This window comes from Cynocephalus volans, chromosome 12 (assembly GCF_027409185.1).
Source record: "Cynocephalus volans isolate mCynVol1 chromosome 12, mCynVol1.pri, whole genome shotgun sequence".
Lineage (NCBI taxonomy): Eukaryota > Metazoa > Chordata > Mammalia > Dermoptera > Cynocephalidae > Cynocephalus > Cynocephalus volans.
This window is the reverse complement of record NC_084471.1, coordinates 40,762,592-40,778,937: the sequence shown is the minus strand read 5'-3', so window position 1 is coordinate 40,778,937 and position 16,346 is coordinate 40,762,592. Positions and strand designations below refer to the sequence as shown.

The following is a 16,346-nucleotide window of genomic DNA, read 5'->3' as shown; positions in this document are numbered from 1 at the left end:
CTTGTAAAATGAAGGGATTAAGCTTTATTATTTCTAAGGCATGTGTTAGGCACCTTCGAAGATAGCTCCCAGTGATCCCTACCACTTAATATCCCTGTCTTTGTATAATCTCCTTCCTTTGCAAGATATGTGTACTTCCACACTGGCTAACATTGCCCAAATGCTTACCAATACATTGTTACCAATGGTAATCCACGGTTAGACTTTAAAGAGTTTCTTTTTTTGTTGTCCCCCCCCCCTTTTTTTCCCTTTTTGTGACCGGTAAGTGGAACGCAACCCTTGGCTTGGTGTCGCCTGCACCGCGCTCAGCCAGTGAGTGCACCGGTCATCCCTATATAGGATCCGAACCCGCGGTGGGAGCGCTGCTGCGCTCCCAGCGCCGCACTCTCCCGAGTGAGCCGGTTGGAGCGCACTCTCCCGAGTGAGCCACGGGGTCAGCCCGACTTTAAAGAGTTTCTGATGTGGATAAATGATGTGCCAAGCAACAAACTTCCACCTACACAGCATTCTCAACAGGCTGTGCACTCAAAGGGGTGCTAAAGGAGGTAAAAAGTTAAGAGCTCTCGTTCATTGGATCACCCAGTTCATCCATCCTGTTTATTCCATTTTATAATTTGAGTCACATTAAGAATCACATTATGAGCAATTTCTGTGTGCTCAGGATAGGTTTAATTAGCACAAGTTTCACTGCCTGTCTTTTCCTAGAACCTTAATGTCAGTAAACCTGTTTTTTTTTTTTTTTTCCCATCTGAAGGATTTGTTCATCACTTGCCAAAACAGCAGCTAACTCTCTGTCAAACTGCAGCTCATTTGGCTGAAGTGAAAACTGAACAAAGACCTGCTATCATTTTTGAGGTGTGATTTCTTAAGCATCTTTTCTTGTAATTGATTTTTAAAATATAGTAATTTAAAGGCCCGGTTGGAAAATGCAGCTCTGAACACTAATATGCTAAAATTTTCCTGACTGATATGAAAGAATAAAACAAAAGAAAGTCACAGCCATCTTTCAGTCAGTCCAAGAAAAAAGGCACAGCATGTTTTTTACATCTATATATGTAAGTCTATTTTTTAAACTAAAATAGGTTCTATTTTTTTTTCCTTGATTACTTACTTAGCTCTGGATATGCTATGATAATAAAGGTGGGTGACTATAACCCCAAACCACTTAAACAACATGTGTAATTGCCTCTGTCATGTAAGAAATGCCTAGATTCTTCTCTGCTCTGACTTCAGCAATATCCTAGCAGCTGCTAGCAACCCACATTAAAGAACTGAATAGAACGATCAGTCAATACCACCGATAAGTGGCAGGATGGGGGCCTTGGGGTCAAATATGGATTTCCCTCATGGTCATAGTCTGTTTCTGCTGTCCTCCACCTTGTTCAGATAATGCCTTATTTTTCCAGAACACTTTGTTGTGTAGAAAGTGCTGACTGCAGTTCTTCTTTCATTATAACATTCTGTTTAGACACAAAAGGGAGCTAGGGTATAAATAAGTCTTCTGCTTTTCTTCCCAAGTGTCTAAACCTAGTTTGTCCTTAGGCTTTAGATAATTAGGTTCAGTAATTAAACTACTAGCAAAGGAATGGCTTTCTATACATTTATGTGGCCTTGATAACTTGTTGAATATGGAGATAATTCTTCTCTGTAACCTGCTGATGAGAAAGGACCTTGGACTAATGGAAGGGAGCAGTGTGTTTTCTTGCAACAATAGAAAGATGGCTCAACAATTGATTCTTCTCCTGTTCTAGACGTAAAGAGGGTTGAATTTAGAGATACTTTCTTTTAATTCTACTGCACGCTTTCTTCTGTTACAATCGCAAGAAGGTGTCAGAGTAAAATCACAATGCTCACGGGTCCCCAGATAAGCAAATATTCCCTTTACGAGCAATTCCAGGCTACTGGGAAGCTATGATGTCAGAAACTTGTCTTTACCTGTTTCTGAAAAACTATTATATTAGTAGTGATTGATTTAAGAGCTTCCTGGCTTAATTTTCTTACCTCTAACCATGCGACCACAGTAGGCCCATCCCACTGGGCGAAAGGTAATCCCTTTCTCCGAGCTTCTTCAAGAAGTTCATGCCTGAAGTATTTAGCAAAGATTATTAGTCAGGTAATATGGAAAAAGGTGGCTGTGATTAACTAATTATCCTTTACAAGCTTTTTAAAAAAATACAGAATGACAGAATTCCTTCTTCCTTTGAGTGATACACACAAATCACTCAGTGAAACATTGACACCTAAAAATAATTTCACCCAAAATTTATTTACTAAAATTCAAACATTAAGTGTTAATTGGCTAAAAAGCTGAAGTATATTATCAGCAAATATCTTATTTACTTAACAAAAAAATGACCCACATATTCATATTCAGGCATACATTATAGGATCTAAATGTAGCGACTTGCATCTGCCCTGCTTTCTTCCCCTTGTTATCTCAATGGTAGAGAAAATGCTTGCATGTAGAGGCAAAAGAAAAATGTGGCCGTTTTAGCCCTATTCCAGTGTTGTGCTCAATTTTAGTATGCCCTATGGGCCCAGGGGCCTATCTTTAAGTTAGTTTTTTGTCTAGATTATAAAACCACTTCTCATTTAAAGAGAACTCTCTAAGGTAAGTTGATTTTCAACACTAGAAAGCAATCGAATTGTGAAATTCAACAATACATTTAATTTGAATCACTATTATTTTTAATAAAATGAAACACCTCAATGACAATAAAATAGTTGTTTTTGATAACAAAAGATGTGAAGAGCCCTGACAAATGCATTTATAATTTCATTGTCCCTACTACTAAGCCTTTAGTAGTAGATTTCCCTACTAACAGTACTTACAAAACAAATTTGAAGTCATTCATTATTGAGATATCAGATAAGTGTTTTTATTGAAACTTAAATTGCTACATACCTATACCTGGCCAGGACTATATAAGAAAATAAATTTTCTGTATCTTAGTGTGCCTTAATCTTACACACAAATGATAAAAACACAGTATAATAATTGCTTTATTCTAAATGCGTATCTTTCATGATTAATACGGTATCATGAATATCATATATGAACTCCCAAAGAAGCACCTAAATGTTTTCTACTATTAATTAATTAGTCATTTATTGTGGTAGACTATATTAATACACTAAAATAGATCATCAAAAATGCATGTACAAGGGCTTTCTGTGTTTGCAATAAATGCTACCAACAAAAATGCATGAAAAAAAAAAGCTAGGGGGCAAAACAAAAATTGAAGTGATATTAGCTGAAGAGACACATAAATCAATTGCTATTGCAGTTGAGGGGACAGCTTTGGTAAGTTCTGCATCTAAGCTATTCAGCACCAGGGGAAGGTGACAGTGACACTGGTTCCTTGAATCCAAGGTGAAAAGTAGAATTGCTTCCTAACCTGGCTTGCTCTATCACCACCCATTTACTAGGGCTTTCCAGTGACATTCCTTCATTGAAAACCAGTCGAATAGCTTAGTCTCACTCTGACAGCTATATTTAGAGCAACAGATTGAAAGATCAACAAACCAATCATCAGGTGTTTATTGAGCACCTGTTGTGAGCTAAGAATTGAGGTCAGTGTGGAAATAAAGACCTGGACTCAGTTCTCCAGGAGATCCCTTATTAGACAGACAAAACAAACACATGAAACTATCCAAAAATATAATACGAGGCCAAGTAGCTGTTAAAACTCGGTGATGCACATTCTGAATGAGAGGATGTTGGAAAAGGGGGTAATAGCAATGGAAATAGTTGGTGAAGGCATTGTAGCAACTGAGCTGGCTTTGAGGGACAGGTGGGAAAAAGATGGGGATGGCATTCCAAGCAGGATAAGCAGTCATGGTGGAAATGAAGAGGTAGAACTTAACATGAAATACATGCAGTAAAATTTAAAATACGCCTTCACAGAGCTGAAGCATGTTGTAAGAGCTGTAACATTACAACAATAGGGAAAGGATGTTTCTAGTTATGTAATGGGTGAGTGGCATTAAATGGAAAAAAGTGAATATGTACCTGCAATTTTTTTTTGCTTCATTTAATAAAAAGGAAAGTAAATTTGCTCTGATAACCTAGGAAGCACATAACATTTTAACAAGTAAATTATATGAGTTGTACAAAAGTCATTTTTAAAGATTAGAGCACTTTAGTTTTAAAACTTCTGACTAGTTCCCTAATAAAAATTGCATCAGAAAAGCCAGAGTGATCCTGTTAAAACTTGACTCTGATCATGTAACTTCTCTGCTCATAAATCTCCATTCATTCCCTGTCTCACTGAGAATAAAAGCCAAAGCAGCAGTTAGGATCTACCTCATCTCTTTGACTCAGCTCCCACCTCATCCAGCAACATTGGCCTAATTTCTGTTCCTTGGAAACAGCACAGCCCTCTTTCTGCCTCAGGATCTTCGCAGCTGGTGGTCTCTCTGTCTGGAATGTTCTTCCCCTCTATCTCCACATGGCTCACTCCCTAGCCACTTTAAATCTTTACCCAAATGTTACCATCTTTCTGCTTATCTCCTCTCCTATCTCCTCCAACTCCCAGCAGGCCATTTTTATACCCAAAACTTGCTTTATTTTCTCCACGGCATTTACCTTCTAAAATAGCATATCATTTTCCTCAGACTGTTATCTGCCAATAGAATATAAGCTCAAGGATGAACTGTGTTTTTATATATTCTGTTCAGAGATGAATTTGAATCCAGAACAGAGTCAGGCACCACAGAAGCAGTACTCAGTAAATAGTTGTGAATGTTGAAAAATATGCCAGCCAGTCTTTTTGGTTTAGGTGCTTTTTGGTTCAGTAAATTGTGTCACATAATTTTTTCATTTTTGTTTGTGTGTGTTTGTTTTGTTTTGTTTTGTAGTGCAAATATCTTTTTCTATTTCACCTTAAAGCCATGTTCAAATTTTTATGTTTTTCTTATATCCTTCAACCTTTGAGCTTTTTTATTTTTCTCTTTCTCTGAATAGTACTGGGTCTAGCTAGTCCCAAGAGTCTGATCTGCTTTGGGATCCCAGATAGGAATCTGGCAAAGAGACAACCCAATGTGCTCTAATAGTTCTATTCTCTTTATGAACAGAAACATTAATTATACAATTGCTTGAGAAATTATTGAGAATCTGGTCCCTGTAAAAGTTTTCTTTATTTTTGTTTTCCTTAATTCACAAACCCTCATAACAATAATTTTAGTAACAGTATTCAAAGAAAATGAGATAAGGGAGTCCAAGTCCAGTGGATTCTGCCCTTTGGTCCCAACATCTAGGGCTGAATCTCAAGCGGAGGTCTTAGAGCTGACACACTTGAGACTGTGTAGAAACAAGCCAGACCAGAGTGGATGGCTAAGGTGTACATCAGGACTGTGTGCTACATCACAGAAACTCCAGACCTGCTTTTCCTTAAACTGAGGGAAGTATCAATTATGGAAAAATGAAAATTCATTGAAATTTCCAAAGCAATATTGCACTTAATTGTTGTCAATTATAAAATAATATGTGCCATACAAAATTTATAAGAAGCATATACGTTGGCATGTTGGCTTGGGAGAGAAGTAATGTTAGAAAAACAAAGCTGTGTGGGCAATGCGATAACAGTTTGGAATCACAGTTTAATATATGGTTATTTGCTAACAGATTATTAGGGGCAGCATTAATTATACAGAGGCATGATTGTTGTCATCAGAAATTTTGAAGTTGCTGCAAAAAAAAATAGTGACTTGAAATATTGAGAAAATACTAAATAAAATCTGATTTGGGACAAACAAGCATTTTGATATATTGGTGTTCTCTATTCAACTTGTCCATGTGTGGAAATGAATTCAGACTGGAATGAATTCTCTCTGCACCTGGACTTAAACATTTTTAAAGATCAAGTGACAGTTCTTCCCAAACGAGATTATGACTACTTGCCCCAGCACAAATTTGACTCTGAAAATTACTATCTTTCTATTCAGGCCTGAAGAAACATTTTTGTTTTTCTTTCTTTTTGTTTTTGTCTTCTCAGGTAATCTAATATTTGACCATCTTTTCCCAAAGGATCACTTCCATGAGGGTACTTTAAAAAGTTTGTGAAAAATATAACTGAAGATAATATGAATCTTTCCATGAACTTTTTGAAGTACCCTTGTACATCACTATAGTTATGGGCATGCATTTTAATTTTAAAATTTGGACTAGATTTTAGAGGACATCAGTAGCACTTCCTTTTACAGGAAGTGTCAGGCACAGACTTGTCTTTCCCTGTGTGAAAACTCACAAAAAAGAAAAGTACTAATTGTAAGGGAAGGTCATTTTGAATCAGTAAAACTTGTGAATTGCGTATTTTCAAGAAACACATTCTCATCTGCAATAAAAAATGCTATTAATATCCTCCAAAGGCTTCAGACTCTCTTGCTATGGGTGTCAACATGTTACTGTGACTGGAAAGTGACATGTTAGGAAGGCCCAATACGTGATGAGTACTCAGGTTTGTGAATAATCTGCACCGCCATACATGAATGTGCAGGGGGATCCCGTGCTTGCTATGCCTGATCTGAGGACAGGAACACACAGAGGTGGGCACCCTAGAATGACTGGATTAAAAATTTCTAGATAAAGGAGCCAGAGTGTCTAAAAAATATAAATAAATCAGGAGCATTTGCCAGGCTTCTAACTTCTAATCCGGGCTAATTAAGCAGGTATGACTTTGCTTAAATGACTAAATCCAAATGGAAGTGTCCGGTTCCTCCTTTTTAGGCTTTATTTGTCTCTTCAACTATTGCAGTTCTGACCTGATAGTGGTGTATGGGGAGGGGGTTGTAGCCCTCCTTTTGCATTTGCAAGCTATGTTTCTGCCATTTTAAACAATGTCTGCATACCTTCCTGGCTTGTCTCCCCACTCAACTCTGTCTTGATTTTCAGGACTCAAAAGAAATGCTTCCTTTCAGAAGCCATCCTTCCCTTACCCCTGAGGCAATACTTACTTCTTCCTTTTATAGGCCTCATAGTACTCAGCAATCTTCCCTACAATATCTTGAACATTTTACTGAGTTTTATGGTTTACAAGCAGTGCTCCATTACTCTATGGGCTTGAGAGCCAGTACTTTGTAGGCTCTGCAACTAACCGAGTTGTTTAGGCAGTCAGTCACCTGATTTTTATAAACCTACTATGTGCCAGGTTTTCTCTTCAGCAAATAAAGAATAAAGCTGGCTGAATCTCTGATCTCAAAGATCTTACATTCCAATGAGGAAGAAAGATTTGTATAACCACATATACAAATAAATAAAATAAAATAATTCAGGTATTGATATGTGCTCTGCAGAAGGTAAAACAGAATAAGGCAGTACGGCAGGAAATGACTGCGTATACTACCTTGCCCCAGGTGCTCTGGGAAGGTCTCCCTGAAGAGGCAACATTTAAGTTGACCTGTGTGTGTTAAAACATGGTCGACAGTGGGGGTCTGGTGGAAAAATGTTTCAAGCAGAAGAAACAGTATAACTCCCTAGGAAAGTAGTGGACTTGGATGTTTCAGCAAAAGAAAGAAGGCAAGAAAAGACCAGTGTGGCAGGAGTGTATTGAAAGATGGAGAAGGTGGGGGTGTGGGGGCTGCAGTAAAGAGTAAAGAGTTAATTCTTTGTGCAGTGAGAAGCCATCAGAGGGATTAAACACAGAAACATGATATAATTTGTACATTAGAGAGATCACTCTGGATGCTGAGTATAGAATGGACTTGAGACAGGCCAGTTGTGAGTTAAGATTACCAGTTAGAAGGATGTTGCAATTGTCAGGTAAAAGGTAATGGTAGTTTGGTCCTCGGTTGTGACAGTAGAAATGGTGAGAGGTGATTGGAAGAGAAATTCAATAAATTTTAACTGAATGACTGAATCTCAAATTTTTTCCTTACCAGCTATATGCTCTTTGGCTACTTACTTAATATCTTTAAGGCTTAATTTTCTTATATTTGAAGATGATTATAAACTGACCTCAATACTTATGATAACTAAATGAGATTAAATTAAATTATTAAATTATTAAATTAAATTTATAGTTCTCATAAAAGCACCTAGCAGTCAATAGGTATTCAACAGATACTAATTTTCTTTCTCCATTTTTTTTCTCATTTCCCCAAAGGATTTGTTTTATCTGTCACCGTCAGATTAATTTCCTTGAAGAAAATATTTGTTGTTACCACCAGCTCAAATTTCTATAATACCCTTTATTGACTATTGAAAAATGCCCTTCAATGTCATTTCGGATCTGCCTATAAATTACATTTCTAGATTTATCTATTGGATCACTTCTCTATAGCAAAATTGGATAGTCACTATTCTTTACAATTCACTTCTTCTTTCTATTACTTTTCTCTCCGTTTAAAATGGTCTTTCCTCAATTCTTCCCCTCCAAACCTTCCCTGTCCCTCAAATGGTATTATGTGCAATTGTTAGGAAGTTGATTGTATGTACACAAGCCTTATCTTCTCTACACTATAATCTTCCAAAGACATGTCTCACTAGATTTTATACCTCCCATTGTAGTAAGTACATGGTAACTTAGTAACTTTCCCTAAACATTTTAAATAAATGAAAGGCAAGATCAGCTTAGCTACAATATACCAACAAACTGAGCAAACTCTAAAATAAAATATTTAAATGGCATAAGTATAGTTGCATTTTGAGGTGCTCTTTCTTCCTAAATTTCATGGGTATTTTGGAGAGAAGAGTTGCTTGAATACTTCCTCCTAAAAAGAAGGATTCCTCTTCTGCAATTACTTTCTTTATGCCATAATCATTTTCTTGGAGAAAATACTTATCTGATTCGATCATTCCTTACTTACTTTGGTTTCCTGCCAAATGAAAGAATCAACACTATGATAATTTTAAGAGTATGTTAAATTATTTATTAGGCAATCTTTTTCAGAAATAGCTATCCTTTTGGCAGTTATGTTGGAACAGTCAAGTTTGAATTTGTTAGTGCTTGTATTTGCAACTCCGAGAAATGAAATTCATTAGTTACTCAAAAAAGTCACAGACTGTGGGGGTGGTCAGGTCTCCTCCCCCATATTCTTCCCAATGTGGATGTTTCGTCATTGCTATTAGTAAAAAGGAGACTTTATTCCAAGGCCACTTAGCTCAGGATGCTATTTGAGGACTGCCAGTCTGTGATATGATTAAATACCACACAGCACCATTCCTTCTGTCACCCAAGATGGCCATTTTAATCACTTTCCATTCAATGCCAGTCGATTTCCCTTTTCTACTTTCTATTGCATTTTCCTTTATTTCCTATTTTCACTGCCACCACACTTTCTCCCCAACCTTTAATTGGTCCCTCTCTCCAGGTTTCCTACACTGCCAAGAAAAAAAAAAAAAAATCGGCCTGGGAGGTAGATTTCATAGAGCAGGTGAGAGAGTACTTCTTAAGAGTAGATTACTTGTGCCTGATTCCTGCACCTCTCCTTCATAGCTGTACATCCATAAACAAGTCACTTTATCTTTTTGTGTCTCGGTTTCTTCTTGTGTAAAATGAAGCTGATAACCCGACCTTCCTCAGAGGGTTGATGAGAAAATATGTGTAATGTGATTACAACAGTGCCTTCCGCAAAGAAAACACTCAATAAATGTGAGCTTAAACTATCAATAATCATAGCACTGTCGTCTAAAAGCCCTCCAATGGTTCCTCAAATACCTAAAATATCATCCTTCCTGCATTAGAAAGGCTTTCCTGGTTTAGTCTTAATTCACCTTTCTAATCTTCTTCCCTTACTTCTAACCAGAACTGAAACTTTACTTACACAAATAGTTTGTGCATTATTAGTTCCACCTTTACAAATACGATTTTCTAGAGCTGGTAAGTTTTGTCTCTTATTTTTCAAGTATCAAAATTTTACTGTTCGCTTAAATTCTGACTTCCCTTTCATATGAAATATTTTGTGATCATTCCAGTCCACAATAATGCTTTTCTCCTTTAAAATCTGAAAGCGTATAGCATCAGTATCACTCATGGAAATCACTGGTTAGTGTCATGTGCACGGACCTCATATCCTACTAAAGACAGTAAAGTCCTGGACGTGAGAGTTTGGTCTTCCACTACACCACACGTTTTTCTTTGGATGCTCTAACCAAGAAGATATTTTGAGTAATTGCTATATTGTAATCCACGAAACTCACAAAGTTGACAATGCCTAGGATCCTTGATCATAGCATGATTTTAAAGTATTCTACATTTTTGTTAACCTCCAATTTTTCTTGCATCTTAAAAAGGAATAAGTATTTTGTAGAACAGTTACCCAGGTTGGCTCCATAAAGAGATGAAAGTGCCATTTCTGACGTTCAGAAAGACTTTGTAAACTGACTACCTCCCAGGCTTCTTTTCACACCCTCATCATTTGTGGACAATGGCATTGGGCTCCCACAGTCTCTCTATGTCTTCTTTGATACTCTCTCCCTCCCATCCTTTTTTCAGCCTCCAATGAGATCTTAGTAAACACAAACATTTTTGTAAGACCTGCCTGCCTCAAAGCCTCCAATTGTCCTCAAAATAAATGTACAATATCTTCAGAAAAGGCCCTTTGTGATTGGGCCCTGGGTGTCTCCCTAGCTTCTTCTGCTCAATCAATACTGAAATATTTTCCATTTCCCAAATATCTCATTCTATTTTACTTCTCCATGACTTTCTAAATGTATTTTGCTTCTGCCACAGAGAGAAGCAGCATAATCTCTGTGTCATAATCAAGGCAACTCAAACTTATCTTGCTGACACAACTCATGCTTTATTGTTCCTGTTCAGATTCCAAGACTTCTCACAGGCAGAATTAATTCTCTCTTCTATGACAATACTATAAATTGCATATACTTCAGTAATTGTACTTATTATACCTATCACTTAAAATGTATATTTTTACATAAATGCAATTCAATAAATTGTGTTACAGTGTACTACAGTAAGTGCTATAGTAGAGATTTATCTAATGTGCTCTCTTGCTCATCTGAACTGAACCACTTCATATTCTTATGAAATACAACATAATGGTTGGAAAGAACAAAGGTTCTGAGCATAGACAAATTAGGCTTGGATCCCATAAATAATAATAGCTAACAGGCATTTATCACTTACTATATGTAAAGCACTATTCTAAGTGCTTTATGTGTATTAACCCATTTAATCTTCGCAGTACTCCAATAAGGTACATACTGACACATCATGTTATACAAGAGGGCTCTGAAAAACAGAGGCCACATGGAGTCTAACGCCATTGAGTGACAGAGCTAGAATTTTAACCTGAATAATCTGGCCACAAATTTGGCTCTTTTAACCCCTATATATCCCTTAGCTAATTAACCTCTCTGGAACTTTTCATATCTGAGAAAAGGGAAAATACACCCCCTCATTGTGAGTATAAAATGAAATGATAGTCTCTTTTCCTATGGCTAATTTTTTTTTAGAAGCAGTATACACTTATTTGACTTTCTGGTTAATATATAAGGTATTTACCCCATTACTGTCACAATTTTCAATCCTCAACACTGTAAGAGAACAAAGGAGCTGTTGCTTTTCTTTTCTTGTTACTCCCACTAATATCAAGTTGTGCATCTTGGCTAGAGGAAGGTTAGCCCAGTTTACATAATGGAGATGGAAAAAGATGAATTTGTTGCAATTTGTTTCAGTTCAATTGATTTTGTGTAATTGTAATTCAAAGTAATTCTTTGGCTGAAAAATTTATCTTTAGGGCTTATTGATTTATGTGGCACATGACAAGTACTTGCTTATTGATAAAACCAGAAGGAATAAATATGTGGCTTGATAAGAACAAAGAACAAAATATAAGTCAAATAAATTGACAATTTAATCTACTTCTTAACCTTGTAGTACAGAGAATAAATCTTCATTACACAATGCTAGTAGGAAATGTACATAGACTTTACACTATTATTAGTTGTGAAATCTTGTTCCATTATAAGTAGGATATGATTTCCTCAAATTTCAACCAAACAATGGGCTTATTATAATTCCATCATTCAGGAATCTGTACTTATTGATGAAGTCTGTGAAAGTCAAAATTGATATTTGAGAAACTAGTTGAAATTCTGGTCAGAAAATATGCACAAAATATGGTGCCACTCAATTTTTCTTTTTTAACATCTACAAGCTGAAAATGCATGTCTTAGCTAACAGAATTATTCTAAACATAAATAATATGTCACAAGCCTCAGCTGCTTCAGAACATTGATTACCTAAGTATACATACTTAGCTCCAGAAAATTAAGTTTCAAATTTAACATTAATAAGATTGACTTAATTTTGAAGGCACTGCGTATTGTGACTTTGCATATGTACAAATGCAAGCATGTGAGTGTCCTATTACTGCACATTTTTACATTCAGTGAAAATGTATAAAAATCTATGACACATTTAAGTCATGTTTCATCTAGATTCCAAAAACATATACTAGGATGTTTAGATTTGAAATACTTTGATTACATTAAACAAAAAATCATTCATATTTAAACCTTTTTTCAAGCTGCTCTGAAATATAGGACATAGTCTCAGAAAAAAAAAAAATTATTTCTGAATTTGAGTTGGGATTTACATAATTTTCTTCTTCATTTTATTTTAATTTAATCATTTTCAAAACCATTAAAAAGATAGAAATACACACACACAAATGTGATTGAGCAATGTGATTACTCATGCTGTTATTGAAAACTAGAGGAGCTTGTATTACTTTCCATTAAGTGGTTTTGCTTTTATAAGACACTATGGTCTGTACTCTTCAGTTACTTCTTAATAATAATTGGAGACTTACAGGGGAACACTGACAATTTTTTAGGTTTTATGGATACCATTTAGACTAGATTGCTTTAGTGCTTCATCTAATTTTGAGGGCTTTTTCTCAGCTTAGAAGTTAACAGTTTCCATGCTCTGAGGTTATACATATCTTCCCATACTCTTGCAGGGGGCAGAAAATTGATAGCAATATTAGTAAGTACTTCATATGTCAGTCACCTAAGGGTACATGTAGCAAACAAGTGGGAAAGAAAGGTGGGATTCAACTCTGTCTTCTGATTCCTAAATCAGTGTTCTTTGCTCCTCAAATCTTCCCATGTCATCTTCCCTGTGTTCATGGTGTCTTCCTCTGACATTACATCCTCCAAAGCTCTCTTTTAGTGATTATACTAGGGAAATGATTTTGAGGTCCTAAAATGTTTAAGTTACAAGAGCATATGCAAGAAATTGAATTTTATTTGAATTTTAGAATGAAGGCAATTATATCAGTTTTTTACAGTCATTAATGATGGGGAATCATTTATTTATTGTTTTTCAGTATTTTATTCAACAAGGAATGGGAACTGAAGGTTTAGTTTTTGGAATTATTTTCCTCATGGAAATTAAAAATTGTTAGGATACAGAAGATCAAATTTATATGATTACACAAAAACAATGTTTTAAAAATCCAATGTCCATAATATTTATTATTTTAAAAAAGTAAAGTAAGAGCTTACAACATTCATTTGGCCAGCATGGTTAACTAGTGCTTTAGCCACAGCTTACCCTGCATTTAAAAAACCACCTTACTAAAGCTTTCCTTAGAATTATAAGTTATCCAAATTGAAGTAAATACTACATTGTTAAATAATCTTGGTAATAGCAACTATAGCTTAAAATTAAAGTAGAAAATAACAATATACAATACGAACAGAGTAATATTACAAAGTACATGACCTTGTATTGGTAAAGAAATATCCATATAACCAGCTAATAATACTCTCCATAGTTTCTTGGATAGTTGCATCTCACTGGAGCCATTTTATTTATGACAAAAAAAGTTGCTTTAAATTTAAGAGCAAAATCTTCCCCCCACCATCCAAAGTGTTTTAACAACCTCACCATTTTACCAATGTAAAAGTCTACACCAATGTAAACATTTTATAAATATTGTGCATATTTTACTTTTAACTTTGAAACCCAATTTGTTTTAAGACTAGATAACATAACACACTAATCTTAGCTCAAAGAGCAAGATTTAAATTTTGAAACTGTTATCTGGGTAATGTATATTTTTAAAGTTTTAAAAAAGTAACCAGTAAAACCAGAAACAATGGGGGAAAAAGCCAAACACATTCAGCCAAAACCAAGAATTACTTTGGACTCTCCAGATGTAAAAGTTCTGCTGGGAAGACTTGGCATTCAACCCTGTCCAGCTAAATGCAGTTCTAGTAGTTGACAAATAAGTTTTTCTCTTGAATATAAGGCAGGTGGACAGTCATAAGCACTAGAGGAAGCGCAGGCAAATTCAGACACCCAGCAGGAGCAGGAGTAACCGAGTAACCTGAAAGTACTTAATCCTCACTGAGTGCCACGTTAACTCCTAAAGAATGACGTGAGTTCTAAGGGAAATGAAGTCCAGAATGGCTTTTGACATGTATCTAACACAGCCTAAGAAACAGAAGGGCCTGAGAGGCCAACATAATTGATTCAAGTGAACATTTCTCTGAACCAATGATTCCTTTCACTGTGTTAAAATGAATACACTTCACAATTTTCATTTTAGGTCAGAGGCAGTGCAGCTTGTGTTATAACTGAAAAGAGAAGCACTAAAGATAAAAGAAATAGAGGATGGTGCTGAAAATAAATACGTTCAGCAGCCATTGTGATTCAACTTACCCAGATGTGCTTTTCATGAGATGGAGAAGGATGGATGGAAAAGAAAAGCACACAAATGTTAATGGATACATTTCAATCCAAAGAAAGCCATGGAATAAAACAAGAGCATTATTTCAGATGTAAGGAAGCTCATCATGACACACATACTCACTGTGTCCGAAAGCATGGTCAGGCTGACGGCAGCTCTAATAGTTGACCAGTAAGCCTGTGTCTTGAGTATGAGCCACTCTGAAACATGCATGACCCATTTTCCCAGCCTCTAGTATATCCCAGGAGGAAAACAAGGCACGTTGGTAAAGAACGGTCTTTACTTCAGGCCACTTTGGTATTATTTTACAAATAGAAACAATAACTTGATAAATGGCACTCTCATTTTCATATAGCCTTGTAGGTTTACTGATAGAGCTCAAAAAAAGAAAAAAAAAAAAGTGTAGCTGCCCTCTGGAGAGGCAACAACTTTAAGCGTAGAAAACATCAGTTTGAGGGTCACCATCCCTGGCTTCTAGTTCTAATATACTGTTTGGTTAAAATTACTAACAGATTCTGATCTTCAATTTTCTCAACATAATCAGGGGCAAGAAGAAATTTATGAGGTCTATTCCAAAGTTCACAATTTTATTATTCTAACAATAATATTAATTGTTTTTTGTTCAATGTGTATGTGTCAATAATCAGGACATGAGAAATTGTAAAAGAATTTTATTATTACTCTTTCTCCCTTGCTGTATTACTTCCTTCTGTATTTGAACTGGCAAAAGAAATGTTCAGTTTGTGCTGATTGTGTCTTTCAGTAGAAACATTTATTTATTTAAACAGATATTTATAAATGTTGCTTTAAGAAAAAAAAAGAACTAGATTGGTTCACCAATATTACCAGAAACCATCATGAAAACTACATTGACTTTAATGTAGCTTTTAAAGTACGTTCCTGGATGTAGTAGAGGCATTGAGAAAATATAGAAGTCAAATAATTCAACGAAAAGCCATGGGAATAGTGTTTTAAAATTTCTACATAAGCATAACAAACTAATTCTTAGAAAAATAAAACTGTTACTATAACACCTCATAAAATATATTCAGTATAACAAAATATGAAGCAGAAATTCCTACCTAGGAAATTAGGCAAGCTAGAGCATTTCCTTTCTTATTGCACAGTTATTATAAAGAAAAGTTTGATGTGCAATGGAACAAACACCCTGCACGTGCCTCCTCTAAAGGCATTCATTCAGAGAAACCATGTAGTTTTTTTTAAAAGAGGAACTTTGGAAAAATGCATATTCTTTGGCCTTAGCTCCAGGACAGCTGTGGCAAGCTCTTTAAATTTTAACATAAACAAAAACATAAATGTCCATAAAAATTGGCATCACAATGTCCTAAGAAATTTGTCATATTTTTCATACATACATGCAACAAAAATTAATTTAAGATCAAGAGATAGCTTTTAGGTGCTTAAAATGGTTTTCTTGTGTCAACATACCTGTAAACTCTATGATGAGCTCTGAAAAAAGAAGCAATCTCTGAACTTTCCAGGAAAATTGCCAAAAGCATTTGGGACCAGCTATTACCATGGACAAAATAATCTTCCTTAGTCTACCAACTATCTTGGAGTCACTCTCCAATAGAAGAAGTTCATTAAATTTGCACACAATGCAATAGTAATATTCCCCAGATCTTCAGTTATCATTTTTTAAATTAGGAAACTTATACCAATGA

General features: G+C 35.6%; 1 protein-coding gene across 9 annotated transcripts in view; it reads right to left on the bottom strand.

Moving 5' to 3' along the window:
- The window catches only part of PPFIA2 (PTPRF interacting protein alpha 2), a 488,437-nt gene that overhangs the window by 31,074 nt on the left and 441,017 nt on the right, over positions 1-16,346 (bottom strand). For 8 of the 9 annotated variants that reach the window (XM_063075430.1, XM_063075422.1, XM_063075424.1 and 5 more), the window contains one exon: positions 2,002-2,083. In XM_063075430.1, the coding sequence (XP_062931500.1) occupies positions 2,002-2,083 (82 nt within the window). Of the gene's footprint in view, positions 1-2,001; positions 2,084-14,633; positions 14,643-16,346 lie in introns of all 9 variants that reach the window. The other variant, XM_063075426.1, reaches the window with a different exon arrangement.